Here is a 19011-nt window from a genome sequence, read left to right as displayed (position 1 = left end):
CACATCCGAGTATGTTTTTTTTGCCTCATAGAGGAAGGCATGACCCCAAACTGAAGGCCTAAGGCCAATCTCACTGTGACCCCACTAAGACGCCCCCTGAAACACCAGGCGTGGCGTACGGTATGGTGGTCAGGTGACTCCAAAAGGCTAGGACCGTGGACTGGGTGTCACCATCCCCAGCTGGAGCCCCAGCGCCCGGTACAGAGTGGTGGCTCAGTGAGTATCTGTTGGTGATTGAAAGAGCGTAGGCTTTGGAATCAAACAAACCACAGTTTAGATCTGGTTTGGCCCTTGCCTTCCATTTGAACATGGACACATGATTTAACTTCTGCGGCCTCCATTCACTCACCCACTAAGAGGGAAGGAGTAGCCTTGCAGATTTGAGGGAAAGATTCAATGAGAAACTGTCAGCTGTGCCCGGTCTCATGCGTCACAACCAGCGAGCACTGGATCAGGGCGCTTCTTCCCCGTCCAGCTGGTTAAATGGCTCTGCACTTGCAGGCTCTCCTCGCTGTAACTGAAGAGGGGGAACACCTCCTCTAGACCTCTCGCCACCTCACAGTTAGAATGCAGACGCGAAGGCAGGCCAAGAGCAGCCACGAGGGCTCGAGAAGTAGCAGGCAGAGACCTGCTCACTCTTTTGATAATGTCAGTCACTTAGGCATGGTATGGTTGGGGCACAGCATGGCACCACGACCTAGCGATGGATGACAGGGATTTACAGGTTGGTATGGCAGCATGCACAGGTATGGTGATGCCCTTGGCACGTGCCGTTCCTGGCACTAAGGTGGTCTGTGAGTAGCCTCTGATGGGAAATAGGGGCTCTCAGAGACCCAAGGAAATCTGTTGGGCTGGCTACCCCAGTGGGGACAATGTAGTCTGGTTTGTTAAAAGGAGAATGGTGACTTTTTATTTCATCCTGCAAAACTAGACCACATATGTTGACCACTTGTCACCGTGCGCACGTTTCCAGCTGGACTTTGGAGAACACCACGAGGGGAAGCCTGAAGCTTAGCTTGCTTGTCCCAGAGGTGGCAGGGGAAGAGCGGTTGCCCCGCAGAATTTACCTCTTGGAATAATAGAGCAAATCTCCTTTTCGCACATCCTTCTTGTAAATCATAAGCTTGGAATGTTAAGGTGGCCTTTTGCCAAAAGACCGGCATCAAATATTTATACAATACCAGGGCAAACAGCTCTCTGTGCACAGTAGGGAAGCATCTTTACTTTAATAAAAAATGCAGTGATAATGGAGTGTTTTCCATAGATGTAGGGTGATTTAACCTTTTACATTGGGAGCCTTCACTCTAAGCTAGACCTATTTATACCCAGCTCGGTGCACATTACAGCGAGGCCGAGCCAGGAAGGTAATGAGGAGATGCGGAGTGGACGAGGCCGTCAAAACAAGGGCTCTTTAAAAGCCCAGCTGTCTGCTCTCTGTGGTTCATTGACTTTTTTGCTGTTACAGATGATCAAATTTTGACAGCCGTTCTGAACTTGCTTCCTAGTTAAGTAAGTGAATCAGCACTCTGGATTCAGAACAGTAGAGCGGCGGGCTGCGGGACTGGAGAGCAGACAGCGGATGAGACGGCCGGTAAATAAGGACCCGGTGTATTCCTGTTTCACAGCCCAAGTCTGGCCATACCTCTCCCCATGACCACACAGTCGTCCTTCCAGGCCTGTGACCTGGGAGGAAGGAGGGGAAGCCAGGCAGGGGCTGGGAAAGGAAGTGTGGCTGAGCGGCAGTGACTCCTTCCCCCTTCTGGACCCCAGCTCTGCCATACAGGGCTGTTGGTAGGCTAAGCACATATCATCATAGTTCTGTCAGATCGGGTTCTCTAGGACATCAAGCACATGGTAGGCACATTTTATGGGCTTGCACGTTTTTCATTGAGGAGATTTGTATGTAAAGACTTTGGAAATTGAAGAGAACATCTTTTGGTAGAAGCCTTGTGGGAATTGGTGCTGTGTTGGCCTAATCCTGAGGGAATCATTGAGTCTGTTCTAGTCTCGAGAATCCTCAGGTCAGAACTTGGGAAAGCTTTATTCTAAGTGGTCCTATAGGACATTCCTACTGTGGCAGGAGCTCCAGCTGGATCTTTGTTACCCAGAACTTTAAAAGTGAGCTTGACGATGGTCCATCTTGTCCTGAAGCCCCAGATCCTTGTAATATGGTTCAGGGGAAGAGCAACCCTGTTCTTCCCTGGTTATCTCTATAAAATGTCACTCAGGAGCGCATTGAGCAAACACTTGGGGGAAAACTTTTTAGCAGAGAAGATGAGAGAGGCAGGCTTAGCACTTTTGCTAAAGCTCTTTGATAACAGTCTCTCAGTTTAGGAAACAAGAAACTGGAGCATGGTGTTAATTAATTTACATTGATCTTCCTTGAAACGGAGTATTATCCTGTCAGGTTGGAATGGTATCTGGATAAGGCTGCTGTGCTCCAGGAATTACTCTCACAGCTGTGGTTTGTTGAGCTGGTCAGGCTTCTCAATCATTATGGAATAATCAAGAATACCCCCAAGCCAACCAGAAGTGCACCAGTCTCCCAGTTCTTAGGTTCAGGTTGGGCGTTGCATCAGTCAGCTATTGCCACAATAATGCTGTATAACAAACTACTCCAGAGTCGTTGGCTTAAAACAGTAATGATTTATTCTGTCATCTTTGTGGGTTGGCCTGGGCAACTCCATGAGGCAGTTCTGGTGATCTCAGCTGGGCTCACTCTCAGGTCTGTGGATCAGCTGATCTAAGCTGAGCTCCACTGGGACAGCTCTGTTCATGTGTCTTTCAACTTTTTGGAACCAATGGGCGAGCAGGAGCATGTGCTCTCCAAGTGGTGGCAGAGGTAGAAGAGGTGAAGCTCAACCACGCAAGCCTTGCCAAGCCCCTGTTGCATCATACCTGCTAATATCCCATTGGCCAGACAGGTCACATGGATAAGCCCCTTGTTGTCTGGTCCCTCCACCAGTCATCTTAGTCTTGACTTCCTTCTCTCATGGTTCGTTGGTCTTGCGGTCCTTGGCTGCTCCTCATTCACTGTGCATTTCCACTCCAGCTCTGTCCTCTACCCAGAACTCTCAAACCCTGAAGATCCATAAGGCTTTCTTGCTTAATTAAGTTTATATCTCTACTCAAAGTGGGGAGACCTGCCCTGGTCACCTCTTCCAAAAATAGCTAGCCACTACCTCCACCTTCGCTCCCTCCCCTTAGCCCACTTCATATTTTTATAGCATTTATCACCTGTGACATTATGTTACTGTCTCCCCCCTCACTGCAGGGTAGGCTCCATGGGGCAGAGACTTCATATGTCTTGCTGCTTGCAAGATCACCAGTGACCACAGGAGTGTCTTGCATGAAATTGATGCTAGGTAGACATTGGAATGAATGAATGAGTAGCTGGAAAGATTTTCAGTATAAGCTTGAATGCTTCCAGTAACACAGTGCTCACTCTTCCGAGGTTTTATCTTCCATTTTTTAGATTACTGTAAGGAAGGTTCTGTTTATATTGCACAAAAATTTTCTCCCCATAGTTCTAAAACTTTTTGATTCTATTTCTGCCTTCCATAGCCACGTAGAGAGAAAAAGAAAAAGAAAAATTATTCTCCATGTGTGTTATCTTTTAACTTGTATTATGCTTGTGTTAACTCTTGCATTAATCTTGTAGAAAAGGAAAAAAAGAAATGCAAATTGTACTTAATCCCACCATTTATACCTGCTACTAGATTTTACATATTTCCTTAAAGTTTGTTTGTCTAACCCTTTTTAATGTAAAAATTCACATACAGCTCATACGTAGTCTTGTATCTCGGTTTTGTTTCCCTTTATAACATTGTCTCTAAGGAATTTTTCTGAATCATTAAATTCCCATGATTTTTTTGTGACCACATAGTATTTAAGTGTATGGAAGTCTCCTAACTTACTTAACTACTTTTCTATGGTTGAATATTTGGATTGTTGAACATTTAGATTATTTTTTAAAATTTTTTAAAAATTTATTTATTTTAGAGACAGAACGTCAGCGGGAGGGTCAGAGGGAAAGGGAGAGAAAATCTCAAGCAGACTCCAGGCTGAGTGTCGAGCTTGTCTCGGGGCTCAGTCCCAGGACGCCGAGATCACGACCTGAGCTAAAACCAAGAGTCAGACGCTTAACCAACTGAGCCACTCAGGTGCCCTTAGATTATGTTTTCAAGTAATTTTATAAATAATGCTTGTAGATAAATATTTGATGGCTTTAGTGACTATTACCTTAGAATAGACTGAAAGAGGTATGATTTTGGGTCAAAGAGGATAGGCTTTTTTGTTTCAGCCTCTTGAGACATTGTGAAATTGCTCTCCGGAAAGATTGTGCAGTTAAAATTCCCTTAAGCGCCATAAGCTTTTTATACACATATAAAAAATGTTAAGCTTAGCCATTTATTTATTTATCTTTGCTGTTGCAAATAATTTTCTCACTTAATGGCCTCTGGGTTTTGTTTATGAGGTCTGTTGGAAGACAGAGGTTAAATATTTGTTAAGTATTTACATCTGCTGGTCTTGTTTTTTTGTGGCTTCTGGAACATTCTGGCAGTTCCTGAACTCCAGTGTGATTCAAAGGACTTTTTGATTTGCCTCCCTTTCTGATTAAAAAAAAAAAAATCATATTATTATGTGGATTATCCTTTTAAAATAAAAATAGTGTTCATTAAACATATTTCTATGTGTTGCCCTAGCAAAATACCACAGACCGGATGGCTTAAATTATAGGCATTTATCTCCTCATAGTTCGGGAGTCTAGGCGTCCATGGTTAAGGTGCTGGCAAATTCAGTTCCTGGTTGAGGCCTCCCTTCCTAACGTGTAGACAGCCACCCTTCTCTCTGGGCCTCATATGGCCTTCCCTCTGGGGGGGGGGTATGGGATGTGTGGACACGACACTCTGATGTCTTCCCCTTCTGGTAAGGACATCAGTGTTAATCAGATTACGTCCACCCTTAATGACCTTATTTAACCTTAATTAACTCCCTAAAGCCCCTATCTCCAAATAAGGTCACTTTGGAAGTTAGTGCTTCAAATATGAATTTGGGGTGGGGGTAGGACACAATTCAGTACATAGCAGTGTGACTGATCTGTAGCATAGAATCTAGGGGCCAAGAGTGATTCTGGATCCACAATCCCATTTCGCAGATGAGAGACCAAGCCTCTGGAAGGGGTCACATCCCTTTTCATGATAGAGCATGGGTCCAAACCGCCTGTTTCTCTGTCCAGTCGTCTTTCCTACAATCTCTTATCTAAATGAATTTAGGGCATTTAGGAGCCATTAGAAAAGGGGGGGAAGGGCAGAAAGCCCCTCCCGTAATGATTTCTACTGTGGCGGGGATCCTGTTGTAATTTTCTTTATACTCTCCTCACCTAAGACCAGGAATCCTTCTTGAATCCTGTTATATGTTTAATGTAAGTTTGTTGAATTGAATGGAACTCAAAACCTGGTACACTGACTAGAACAATGCCCGAGGAAACATTTTCAGCGGTAAATCGTTTGGGAAAATTCCCCTTTCCGGCAAATTCTACCTCTTGACAAAAGCTAGCTGAAGAGTTGTCTGTACAGCTGCCTGCATCATGAGAACGTCCAAGAAGCTACGCATCTAGAATGCATCTGACAAGCTCAGATCTGGTGTGTGAGATCTGTCCCCCCTTAAAAAAAAGATCTCTTCTACCTAAATATAGTTTTCTTCTAAAAACTGTCTCCAAATGACTGTGTTTTACCCTGAATAAGTTCTCCCCGGTGCATCCTGACGTTGGAGCGTGAAAAAGAAGGTAAACGCGTGAAATCAAATGGTGATTGCTAACAATGAAATTTGGGCTCATAAAATCAAGGATATTATTCAAAACTGCGAGGTAAATTAGTCTCATTCATTCTGATGGGGCTAGACTCTATGGCTGTGTGTGCCTTCTTTAATTAACATGCTGAAAAGATGTTCTGATTGGGATTATTAATGAATGCAGTGAAAATTTTTGCTGCTTGTAAGGTTTCTGCCACAGACGGTTTACACAACTACCCCCCCCCCGCCTTTTTTTTTTTCCACAGATTCCTTCCACAGCCTGACAGATGGAGTATTCATCTTTGAAGCTGTTTCCGCAGAAGATAGCAAAACCATGCAGGGCTACGATGCTATTGTTGTTGAACAATGGACAGTCCTGGAAGTAAGTGTGGGGTTGGCAGTGGAACTTCTTTTGTTGGGACAGTGATTGTTTTATCTGCTTGCTGGGTCTGACTGTGTCTGCTGTGGCTCTCCTCTGAAAGGGCAGTTTGACCTGGGTAGACCCTCCAAGGCCCCGTTCATCCTTTCGTGCCTGCCGGTTGGGGGAACAGGCCCCCGCTTTCCCCTTCTGTAGGAGAAACACTGTGTGTGCTGGATCATTGGGTGGAAGGAGAGTCTGCTTTCGTTCATTTGCATATAACTGAAAACCCCAAGTGGCATAAACGAGGCCAGCACACAGTTTGTGTCTACCATAATAAGAGTGACATTATTATTGGAGTTAGACCCTATGGCTCCCTCTGCCAAGTATCCTTAGGAGAAATTTGGGTGCACACCCTCACTTAACCTTTGCAGTAAGCCTAGGAGGCAAGTACATGACGGCCCCCATTTTACAGATGAAGAAACTGAGGCACAGAGGCGTTGGGTCCCTGGCCCAAGGTTACATAATAAATGCTGAAGGATGCCTTTGAGAAATGTTGACCCGTGAAGCCACCAAACTGCTGTGGGCAGAGGAATTCCTCCAGCCACATTCCCCTGGGACGTTGGAAGAGCTGATTTATTTCTGACATTCCCTGGTATATACTTTGGAGGGTATTTCTCCAACTACAGAGGGATGGTCTCTTATTCACCCAGCATCTTGGATGTAAAGGGGGAAGCCCTTTGAACATACAGGACTGATTTCTGAACTGATTTCTTGAGTAGGCCCTGGAAGAACACAGGGTTGCATCGCCCTGAGGAGCCTTGCCAAACTGGGCTCTCTGTGCCAAAGTAAGACAGATGTGGCTGCAGCTGTTTGTGGGGAGTATGGGGGCACCGGGACCTACCATCCAGGGCGTGCTGCCATGCCTTTGTGCCCTCTGGAACTGCCACCTGATGGCAGGCGACTCCCTCACGTGGTTGCTGGATGGCAGCAGGCGCCCCAAGGGCACCGTTACCAGTTCTTGAAGCCCGCAGCAGTTCTGAGCAGGCACGAGAGGGGTGGCGGAGCTGTTGAGGGTGTGCGTGCGTCTGAGCTGTGAGGTGCAGTTACCGCTTGCAAGTATGAAAACCGTAGAGGACAAAGGAAAACTGTAGTAATCAATCAGAAGCAGGAATTCCAAAAACCCAGCATCCAAGACCCATGAGGTTAGGGGCCACGGGTCCTTAAGGAAAGTAAGGAATCGGGTGATGACCTGGTTTGCCATCAGGCTCCCTCATTTCCTCCTGCCTGACTTTGGTCTCAGTGGGCCTCCACGCCCTTAGCTGGAAATGGGATGCAAAGGAGGTGAGGCCCCGTCTAACATGGAGAGTCCAACAATGGCAGGTCATGTCCCTCTTGGGACCCTAAGCTCCCTGAATTTAAGATGGGGCCATGCCGTTCATCCAGCCCACTGCATGTGGTCGGATGAAATATGACAGCATAGGGGTCACAATTGCAGATCTTAAGGACCCCATTGAAACAGCCCACATGCTTCAACAGTCTGTAACTGTGTTTGCTCTGTAACACTTGGCTGTAACAGCAAGCCACACATGGCCGCACCGAAAACAGGTGCATGTATGCAAGTGATTGGCAGGCCACGGGAGGGGTGTAACATCTCGTGCCGTCTGCACATTCGAATGGCTGTTAAGGGAGGGCATTATGGTTTCCTCAAGAAAGGTGACTCAATGGCAATGGTCCAGAACTTCACATTGCGGTCCCAGGACCAGCAGCATTGGCCTCACCTGGGAAGTTGCTATAAATGCAGATTCTTGGACCCCACCCCGGACAGACTGAATTGGAAACTCTGGGGATGGGGCCCAGCAATCCCTTTTCACCAGCCCTGCAGGGGATTCTGATCCACAACTTCAAGAACCAGTGTCTAAAAGAACAGTGCGATGCTGCTCTCTCCAGCTGTGTGCAGTTGTGTGCTGTCGGACGAAAGTGGTGGTGGGAAAAGCACCCCAATGACTTGTCTCCCTTCAGCCTTGGATACAGTGCCCTTGATGGGTAACCAGAGCGAGTGCATCCTACCTCACGTGTTTGTGGGAGGAAGATAAGGTTACAGACTAAAGTAAGAACACGATTGTTTTTTTAATTCAGAGAGGTCAATTTCATGGGTTAAGAGCCTCGATCAGGAAAGATTAACATTTATTCAGAAAGTTTTCCTGGCTATGCGGATTGGTTTCCATTAGGCTTATTTGTTAATTGTATTTCTTTCACGGATGTTTGAACTTTTTTTTCTCGTGACCTTATTTTTGTGCATTAACCTAGTTGGTGATACTAGTTTTGGGTCATGCTGCCATTGTCCCTTGTCCCCTTCTCCCCCAAACCCCCACCAAGACACATACACACACTCTTCAGGAATGCTGTGGCTTTTCTCTGGGGATCCTTGGAAATGACATAGGGTTTTAAGACCCATGATGGGCCCAGTGCTGTGCACCGGCCTGCAAGGCCAGTTCTTGCCTCTCTTCCCAGCTCCATATTCAGTGACAGATTCAGTCAGATTGGTAGCTTGGAGTTGGCCACAGTGGAAGTACTGCACCATGAAAATTGGCAAATCCCAGAAATCAGGGGTGGTTTTTCCCCCCCCTCGGGAGAGCCAGCTGTAAGCAGTTAGCAGCACATCACTGGATAGGCCTTTATTCCATCACATGTCAACATGATAGGCAGGTGTGGCTGGCATCCAGTTAGGCAGAAACACATTTTCTTAATTTTCCTGATGGTGACAAGCGGATTACTGGTTTTGATGTAGGTGTTCGCCCGTTTTCCCTGCACAAGTCTTCAGACTCGCTCTTTTCTCCGGTGCCTTTGGAGCGTTCCCAGATTTCCCAGTGGAAACAGCGCCTTGTCCGTGTCAGCAGCATCAGCCTCTGATTGCCATCTCTTGAGGGCTAGAGGAGGGGCGATCTCTCCTGGACAGGCTGTACCCCTGGGTATATGGGTTTCTCTTCCTCTTGGCAGCTAGGATGGACAGACTTAGGGTTAGCTTATGGGTCACCTCCTCCAGGAAGCCTTTCAGACTCCTTCAGAGTTAAAGACTCTCCCTCTGTGTTTCCATATTGTCTGTGCATAAGCCTGTCACCTACTATTATGAAGACTGTGATTTCTTTATCCACATTCCTTCCTTCACTTTGAGTTTCTTGGCCTGGGGTGGTTCATCTTTGTTCTCTAAGGCTTCCAGTAAATGCTTCCTGAATTGGATGGAAGCCTTTTGGTTCAGCAGGAGGTACACATACATTTCTCAGAATCGAGCTGGAATCCATTGAGAACCTTTAAACACATAGATATCCAGGTTCTCCCCCACCAAGTTTCCTTTTCAAGCCCACTTTGAGAATCCCCGCCTTAGCAGAACCGCCTACATACAAGTGTGTCCCAGCACGGCCCAGCAGTGCCAGCCCGGGGCAGCTTTGGCCATGGCTCAGCTCTTTGAAGAGGCTGTCAGGCACCCCCTAGTCCCCCCACAGACGACCCCTCGTCTGCATGCCCCTCCAGGTGTGTGTGTGTCTGTCCAGCAACGCCACCTTCCACCCTTGAGACCCAACTGCTTCCTCTCTTCTCCACCCTTTTGGCCTCTGTGAAAGGTCTTTCCTGTTCAAGCCCTGGGCAGGTTCCTCTTGGCTCACAGCTGACCCTGCCTTTTTGGCAACCTCGGTCCCCCCAGGCCAGCCCATAAAGTCCTGGGCTCTGGCCACAAAATGTTTCTGACCAGACTTTTCTCTTTTCTCACAGTCCCAACTGTGCTTTTGGGCCTCTTTACTCTCGCGTATATTAGTAGCCTCAGCCGCTGTACGCATGGGCCATTCTCGTTCAGCCACAGCTTCCTGGCTTCCCTGTCCACACGTGCGCACGTGCAGACATGCACATGTGCACTTGCACGAGGAAGCCCACCTAGCTCTTCGCAGCTCTGCAGACCCTGCAGTATGTTGGAAAGAGAACGTAGATTTTAGAGTCTGGCCTGGGAATGCATCCTGGCTCTCTCATTGCCAGCCGAGTGACTGAGTGTATGAAAAGTCAATCACCCCTTCTTTTTTTTTTTTTTCCATCGTTCCGTTGTATAAGTAGGGACCCTGCTAACCTCTCAAAGTTGAGAATTAAAAAAAATAATATATTAAAAAGTTGTGAGTGTACTACTTGGCATATAGTAAGTAAACAGCACTTTCTTTGATTGGTCACCTGGTGTCATCAGCTAGAAAGATCCTCTCCCTGGTGCCTTGATCTTGTTCTAAAAGCACAGCAGAGGTGGGGCTAGGGGAAGTGTGGAGCCAAACACATTGTGTTTTTCTCAGTTGGAAACCTATGGCCTAAATTAAAGGCAGTTGTGAGTAGTAGAAAAGTCCATCCATAGAACATTTGTAATGGGTATTTTGTTTACCTTCCTTGAGCTTACAATCTAGAGTGTGAGCCAAAAGGGTCCTTCTTTGAAAGGAAAAGGGAAACCACGTAGATGAGTAGGTGAGAGTAAGAGCTGGAAGGACAGGCAGGGACCCTCTTCTTTATTCTGAGGCTGCGTACCCTCAGCCTGACAGCCCGTCACAGCTATGGACACCGTCAGGTGCCCCCGGAGGCCGTCTTCATCCCCCCCGGCCACTGCCGGAATGCCTCTAGTTCATCAGTGCGTCTTGTGAAATTTGCTGCCAGAACTGAGCACAGGAAAACAGGAAAAGCACTTCTAGTTGATGCAGTTGGTATGGTGGTTGGAGAGTTAATTGAAAAAGTCAATTAAAAAGAACCCAAGAAAATCGTATTCATATTTCGCACATTTTTTAAATGTAAAATACATAACTGTGCATACATTTGCCAATCTTTTAGAGTTTGAGGTCTGCTGATTGGAATTCTCCTTCATCTTTCTTGTGTAAACCACACCTAAAGTGTCGCTATCACCAGTGTCCTGGGTCAGTTTTTTTAAAAGTCTAGGAAAGCGATCACACCGCAGAATCCTTGTTTTCATGATTTTTTTCTTACTCTTTTCCAGCCCCCACCTCTTCTAATTCAGCCACAGTTCTTAATTTTAAGCAGCTGCACTTTGTCAAGTCTCTTCAAAGTATTCCACTTAGTTTTCTTAGAAACAACTTCTTTCACCCTCACCATCAGTTAAAATAAGTCAAATGAAGACACATAATTATGATAATGGGTTTCACTGACGTACACAGGTCTGGGGACATGTGGGACTCAGCCTGATGTGCTCAGTTGCTGGGATCAGGGGGATGTGAGCAGCCTGCCACCTGTGAGCACTTGGTCCCCCGACAGCTAGACCTGGGCTTCTGCTAGTCCAGCAGGAGGATGGAGCGGCTCTGGGGGCAGCCATGACAGATTGCGTCATGCAAGGTGGCATGGAGTCAGCTCTCCCCGTCCTCTCCCCGTGTGTTCAGTCTGTTGTTGAACTGACTCCCAGTTCGTCTCATCCCATTAATTTCTGCCCGTTTTTCTAGCCTGTGGAGACACTTCTGATCATGGCTATATCATCCTGCACTCTTGGAGGACCATCTCAGCGTTGGCTTCTCTGCAGGTTTCATATGTAGGATGGCTCCTTTCCAGGCCAATGTCAAACACACTAGATGGAGGACACGGTCCTTTGGCATGTTGACGGCATCTGTCCTCTAGTCTCTAACACGATGCCAAACCCCTTTGCAGAGGCTTCACATGGCCCTGTTATTCACCTAACATGTCACCATTACCCCTGAAAGAATCACGGGAAACTCGGTGAGATGCATTTCTGTAACTGACATCCATTCTGGGGCACACCTCCATCCCACCTGTCCCCAAACCCTGTCCCACAACTTACAGGTCCCACTTGTTCTCCAGAAACTTCTATATTCTGTAGGCTGCTGGGGATCCACCTTTTGTTTCTAGGGGCTCCCAGCCATCTCTTGAACAATCAACACAGGACTTGCCAGGGAGTAACATCAATTTCCATGGTATCTAGAGTCCACCACCTTCTGCTGTGACAAGGGAGCCAACATTTATTCTTATTAAACCATCTGGCATTCTTTTCATTGCCACAGTTTCTCTAGGATAATTATTTTGGTTCTGAGATCATAGCCTTGAGTGCCAAAGACTGCAGTTCTCTGTCTTTTTCCTGTGATTCAGAAGATTTTCCCGTGAGCGATCACTGCCATGAATGACCAGGACTGCAGACACAACCCTCCTCACTCCCCCCACCCCCACCCCCCGCTCCCCCACCCCTGCCCACCGCCAGGCCATCACACCACCCTTTTTCCAACCCAGAGCAAATCACAGCACAGAGGATGCCCATGAGGTGCTCAGGACAACCTTGAGTCTGTTCTAGCAGCTCTGGGTGCTTTCACTTTGCTCCGATTCCTTGTGCCCCGCCTCCGTTTCGATGGTGACGCATCAGTGGTGACACATCAGTGCACTGACTGTGATGACTGAGCACCTTTTCCTTAAAATGTCACGCACCGACACGCGATGAAGTTCAAATTTATCGTTTAAAAATTCGAAGTTTGCAGGGCACCTGGGTGGCTGTGTTGGTTAAGCATCTGCCTTTGGCTCAGGTCATGATCCCGGGGTCCTGGGATGGAGTCCCACGTTGGGCTCCCTCCTCAGTGGGGAGTTTGCTTCTCCCTCTCCTTCTGCTCATGCTCTCCCTCACTCTCTCTCTCTCAAATAAATAAAATCTTTTTTTAAAAATGCGAGGTTTGCTTTGGAGAGCAGGTTGCTAACCTCTTTAAAAACGTGGAGTGCACACTCCTACCCATGACTCAGCAGGCCTGTGCCCCACATCCACCTCTCCTAGAGAAACACGCACCTTTGTTCACAAGGAGCCACGCACAAGGACATGATCCCCGCATGATTAGAGTAATAGACAAAAGGAAACAATGTGCATGTCCATCAGTAGGGGAATGATTGGATAAAGGATGGTACATCCTTATTATGGATGTAGTCATTCCGTATAAACGGACAGGGAAGGGACTCCAAGAAATGTTAAGTGAAAAGACAAGTTGCAGAACGAGGCTGTGATGGTTAAGTTTAGGTGTCACCCTGGCTGGGCTGTGGTGCCTAATTGTTTGATCAAGCACCAGTTTGAGGTTGCAGCGGACGGAGTTTTTAGATATGATTAACATTCAAATAGGAGGCTTCAGGTAAAGCAGATTGTTAATCCTTTTTCATGGGGGTGGGCCTCATCCAATCAAGTTAGGGCCTGCCCCACAGACTTCGGACTTGGTAGCCCCAATTGGCAGGAGCCAATTCCTAAAACAAAACAAAACAAAACAAAACAAAACAAAACACCTCAATCCCTCCCTCCTCCTGCTCTAATATGTGTACAGGTCTCCCCTACTATCCGAAACTAGAGCACTCCTGCGAAAACTTTCATAGGCCTAATGTAAAGCAAAGAAGCAATTACCATTCATTTATATGGAAAAATTTTTGAGCATTCCCAGACCCACAAAATAACCTCTTCTTAGGCTCTTCTGACCTTAGGACACAGGTGCTCACAGACACAGGTCAAGCTCTGGCGGCTTGATGCGGAAGGGCTGTGTGGCTGCTGGGGAAGGAGCTTGGCCCTGCTCAGTGTGCGTGGCCCTGTACCAGCTCGCTGCCGAACAGCCACTGAACGCTCGTTCCGCCTTTTGCCTTTTTTCACAAAAGCAGAAATCCTCATCAGATTTTTTTTCAGTTAGCAAAAACAGGTACTCATGTAGGTCTTCTGTAAAATCGCAGTGGTGAAAGGCAAACTTTTGAAAAGCGGTGGGGGGAGGGCACCTGTATGGGTGTCTCTGTCTGTCTGTCTCTGTCTCTCATACATCCTACTGGTTCTGTTTCTCAGGACAGCCCTGATTAATACAGATACAAACAGGGCAAAGTCCTTCGTGGGGGAAACGCTTCACAGAACCACACGATCTATTTGCTGTGGGTATATGGAAATGCGGGAAGAAACCTTGGAAGGGCACCCGTCAACCCCGTAACAGTGGTTCTGTGGGACTTGGAATGGAAGAGTGGGAGGCAGCTTTATCTATTAACGTTTTCATTTTTCTATAGAGAAGTATTCATTTTAGTCGGGTAATTAAAAATTACATTCTAAAAGATAACTGGTTATGTCTCACCACATCCTTTCTTCTCTTCGGCTTTAGATATTTGTTTTCTCCTTGTAGATAAGGAAGTGAAATGAGGGTTGAATAATTCCACTTTCTCTTATCTTCAACACTTTGTACAACTTCTTGCTTTTTTTTTTTTTTAAAATTTTTTTTTATTTTTTTACAGAGATAGAGACAGCCAATGAGAGAGGGAACACAAGCAGGGGGAGTGGGAGAGGAAGAAGCAGGCTCATAGCGGAGGAGCCTGATGTGGGGCTCGATCCCAGAATGCCGGGATCACGCCCTGAGCCGAAGGCAGACGCTTAACTGCTGTGCCACCCAGGCGCCCCCAACTTCTTGCTTTGAACAGAGTTTTAAAAGGTGTGTGTCTGTGTCTATATGTATGCAGTCACGTGCACCCAGTCTCATTCTGGGCTTAACCGTCGTCCTTTATTGGGTTTGCCTCACTTTTGTCACCATCCCTGAAGGGTCACGTACCTCCCTTCTGTCCTTGTAAATCCACACTCATCAGTCTGCACGGGCTCACTGATTTCTTTAGTTACCTGCAACTTTTACCCTCGAGTGACGCCGCTACCTGGGGTTAGCTTCCCTTCAGGTGTTTCTTGCCACAGGGCCACATTGAACTTTCTCTGAGCTTCTGACATCCCTTTTCTTCTTGTCCCTGGAAAGGGTCTCTGGTGCTCCTTGGCTATCAGGAACTTGACGGAGGACAGCTTAGTTTGTATGGTCTGTGTTCCCCCACATAAGTCACTCCTCTTCCCAAAATGATGGAGATCGCGTTTAAAAACAGTGATCCCTTAAGGCCATTATCAGGTCATGGAGTCTGGACTTCTGATCTAAGTCTTGGGCTGTCTGCTGGGTTAGTGGAGCTCTGGATGGCTCTCTGTCCCTCTTCTTTTTCAGCCAGAATTTTCCCTCTGCCTGCTTCTAGGCAGCAGTGGCTTGACTTGGGGGTCATGAAATGCCATGTGGATTGTGGCAGTGGCAGCAAGAGATACATGATGGAGTTTGGGATGAAAACCAGCCCTCCAGCTTCCCCATGAGATGGCTGCACTTGGTGGAAGATTATGTAGGAGTAAAAAAAAGCATCTGACTTTGACTCAAGTCATGATCTCAGGGTCCCGAGATCGAGCCCTGCATCGGACTCCCTGCTCAATGGGGAGTCTGCTTCTCCCTCTGCCTCTGCTGCTCCCCCGGCTTGTGCTCTCTCATTCATGTGCTCTCTCTCTCTCAAATTAATAAAATCTTTTTTTTAAAAATTGAGGTGAAGAGGTTTCATGGATATAAAATAGAGAACTCTCGGGGAATTGGGAAGCCCCAGAGGGTCAGAGAGAGGGATCTGCTCTTTGCCGCCCTGGAACAAGAAAGCAGAGAGGTGTTTGCTGAGGCCCCTCCCCTTGAGGAGCATCCGGGTGGACAGAAGACTTCCTGCAGAGTAGCAAGGCACACTGGATGCTGGACGGTACACTGCTGGACAGTTCCCCTGGGAAAGTAGAGACTGACCAAGGTCTGCTGGACACAGTGGGCTCCATCAGAGTGTGGATGAGCCAGGGGCGTTGGGAGAGGGGCTTTCTGCGAGTGCGAAGTGGCAAGAACAGAGGCAGACCAGAACGGAAAGCGCATCTGTTCTTCTTTTTTTTTTTTTTTCTCAAATTAGAACATTAGTGGCTAAGGTCAATGTTTTTCTAGATTGTTGGATCCCTTTGTATCACTGCGCTTTCACTTCCAGCAGCCAATGCCTACGTGCCTTTGCTGACACCTGCGCCCGGGCTGCTGGAGTCTGCTTTGTGCTCAGGCAAGGTGACCCGAGGGTGCCAGGGTGGTTAGATGCCCCTGGGGTAGTCCTTGTCTGTGACTGAGGAGGGGGCGTATAGGAAAGCCCAGCTCCCTTGCTTCAGGTTGGACACCTCTGAGTATAGCTTACCCCCCTGAGCTTCCCATGGGGTGAGGCTAAGCTATGGTTCAGGGGATGTTGCATAAACCTGTGTCCTTGCTTGGCTTCAGCCTTTTGTCCGCCTCCCCCCACCCCCTCACTGCCTTATAATAAGCTACTTGCATGTAAATCCTCCTCTCGGGGTCTGTTTCTGGGGAAACTGGCCTAAGATAGAATATGTCTTTTAAAAAAAATTCCATGTGATAGTGTGAATTATGTTGCAAATTGAGATAAAAAAATTATTGTGGGTTTTATAATAATTTTAAACAAAACTCTTAACAGTCCTGAAGTGTATATATTAAAAAAGTGAATCTCCTTCCCACTCTGGCAACTCCATTCCCTAGTTGCCCTCAGGGAGCTCCTCCTGGAGACAAACAGAGGTGGGAGACACACACAGACGTACGTTAGGTAGGCTGAAAGGTGCCCTCCAAAGGTACCAGCTTCTAAGCCCTGGAACCTGTAAACGTTACCTAATTTGGAAAGAGGATTTTTGCAGATGTGATTTAAGTTAAGGATCTTGAGATGGAGCGATTATCCTGGGTAATGTAGATAGGTCCTAAACACAATCACACATAGCGTTCTAAGAGGGAGGCAAAGGGAGATTTTACGCACATGGAGAAGACATGAAGGCAGAGTAGAGAGAGATTTGGAAACGTCGGCCTTGAAGACTGGAGAGATGTGGCTACAAGCCAAGGAACACAGGCAGCCACCAGAAGCTGGAAGAAGCCAAAGATGGGTTTTTTCCCTAGAGCCTCCCAAGGGAGCCTGGCCCTGTGATACCTTGATTCCGGCATAGTTGTACTGACTTTGGACTTCTGGTCTCCAGAACTGTGAAAGAATGAATTTCTATTGATGTAAGCCACCACGTTTGTGTGTGCTGTTACAGCAACCCTGGGAAACCGGTACAACGTGCATGGAGGTAATAGCAAGGGAGCCCTGGGGCGTGTACTTGACAACATGTCTGCTTGAGAAGAGAGCCTGCGGAGAGCTCTGTGGGCCATGCAAGAGCCTGGGGTTGCAGTGGGCTGAAGGGGGCCATGGTGGGGATCTCATCAGAGAGCTGTGAGTCCAGCAGTTGGCCCTGAAGTGGCATGTTGTTGGGAGAGATGGACTGGAATAGGGGGAAGGTAGACAGACACTTGGGAGAGAGGCCCCAAGGTCAGAGAACAAGGGTGGTGGTCACGGTATCAGTCAGGATGCTCCCTGTGTCAACAGAACATCCAACTAGAAATGTAGGGATTTTTCTTCTCATTTTTCTTCTTGCTGAGTGGGAAGTCTGGGCAAAGTGGGGGTGGTGTCAGAGTCAGCTCTCTTGATGGCTTAAGGACATCATGGAGGACCCGGCTGCTGTCACCTTTCTGCATTCTGGTCCTCGGCTTGCCTTCCAGGTCTCTCTTTGGGATGCTAGGCCCAAGGTGGCTGCAGCAGCTCCAAGCATCTCATGTGAACATACTGACAGCTGGGAAGAACAGGGCATTTCCTGCTACGTGCCCTTTTTTTATTAGCAAGTAAAACTGTTCCCAGAAACTCTGTAGCAGAGTTTGCTTGGGTCCCCTTGGGCAGGGCTTGGGTCACAGACCAACATCATTGTCGAGGAAATGGTTAGCTTGAGCTAGAGAGGGTGTCACCTGGGCAGGTGACTGGGGCTAATAAGTGGTTATTTTGGCAGCCAACAGTGTTTGCCACTGAATGGGACTGGAAAGGCAGGGGATACTCCTAGAAGTATTTTAAAGAAAACTGGACTTAGTGACGGCTTGGCCAGCAGGAGGGTGAAAAAAAAGAATTCAATGTTTTTCTTCCATAAAGTCAATGGTCTTGTTCTCTCAGATACCCACATTTCACTTCCTGTACAAAATTTAGTTATGCAAGTTAAGTTAGACCTTTTAAAACATTTATTCCACAAATAAATATTGAGTTCCTACTGTGTGTCAGGCGCTATGAAAACATGATGAATGGAGGGAATTTGGGCAGGAAGGATTGATGTCTTTCACTAGAGAGTAGGAATACAGTCATTAAAAATGAATTCCCACCCCCTGGCCTTTGCACGCCCATAAATAATTTCTCTTCGTGTCAACATGTCCTGAGGGTGGTGACAGGCGCTAAGTCACCAGGACCCTTGTGGAGCTGACGAGAGGGGAGAGGCATGTGTATGTACATTCTGGTGATGACCACAGGGCAGGGTGAATTTAGAGCTTTGCTGCAGAGGAAGGGATGGTGAAAGAAGTCAGCACATTTCTAGAATCTTGTAACAAATGCATTTAAAAAACAACAACAACAACAACAAAAAACCAGTATGCTTTAAAGCCTTCATCGTGTGCCAGCGAATGACAAGAAGGAGGCACCCTCAATGTGATTTGATAGGCTTACTCTCTACATTTCCCCGGTGTCTGACACTAGAAGGATGGAAGATAGTTCTGTGGAAGTGTTAAACACATGCACACACAATTACTCTTACTGTTTCTTTGGGTCGGAATCCAGGTGGGCTCAACTGCTTCCTCTACGGAGGGTCTCACAAGGCTGAAACTGGGTGTTGGCAGGTCTGTGTTCCTTATGGGGGGCTCTGGGGCAAGAATCTACTCCTAAGCTCATTCAGGTTGTTGGCCAAATTCAGTTCCTTGCGGTTGTAGGACTAAGGTCTTTGTTTCCTTGCTGGCTGCCTTTGCAGGACTTGTCTTTGCTCCTAGGGACTGCCGCATTCCTTCTCATGCTTTCTGTGTGACCCCTGTAAGAACTTTGTAGATGCATGGACAGTCTGCAAGCTGCAGGTGAGGAAGGCGAGATGGTTCTCCAGGAAGAATTTAGTGTATTAACTCAGTGAGTATAGAGGGTTGGAG

General features: G+C 47.3%; 1 protein-coding gene across 2 annotated transcripts in view; it reads left to right on the top strand.

The window, feature by feature from the left end:
- The window catches only part of RFTN1 (raftlin, lipid raft linker 1), a 192714-nt gene that overhangs the window by 148207 nt on the left and 25496 nt on the right, over positions 1-19011 (top strand). For both annotated transcript variants that reach the window (XM_040636843.1, XM_040636842.1), the window contains exon 7: positions 6060-6175. In XM_040636843.1, the coding sequence (XP_040492777.1) occupies positions 6060-6175 (116 nt within the window). The remainder of the gene's footprint in view (positions 1-6059; positions 6176-19011) is intronic.

The sequence above is a fragment of the Ursus maritimus genome, unplaced genomic scaffold, assembly GCF_017311325.1.
Source record: "Ursus maritimus isolate PB19 unplaced genomic scaffold, ASM1731132v1 scaffold_20, whole genome shotgun sequence".
In the NCBI taxonomy this organism is placed as follows: Eukaryota; Metazoa; Chordata; class Mammalia; order Carnivora; family Ursidae; genus Ursus; species Ursus maritimus.
The sequence above is the reverse complement of the archived record's forward strand: the minus strand, read 5'-3'. Positions and strand labels throughout refer to the sequence as shown.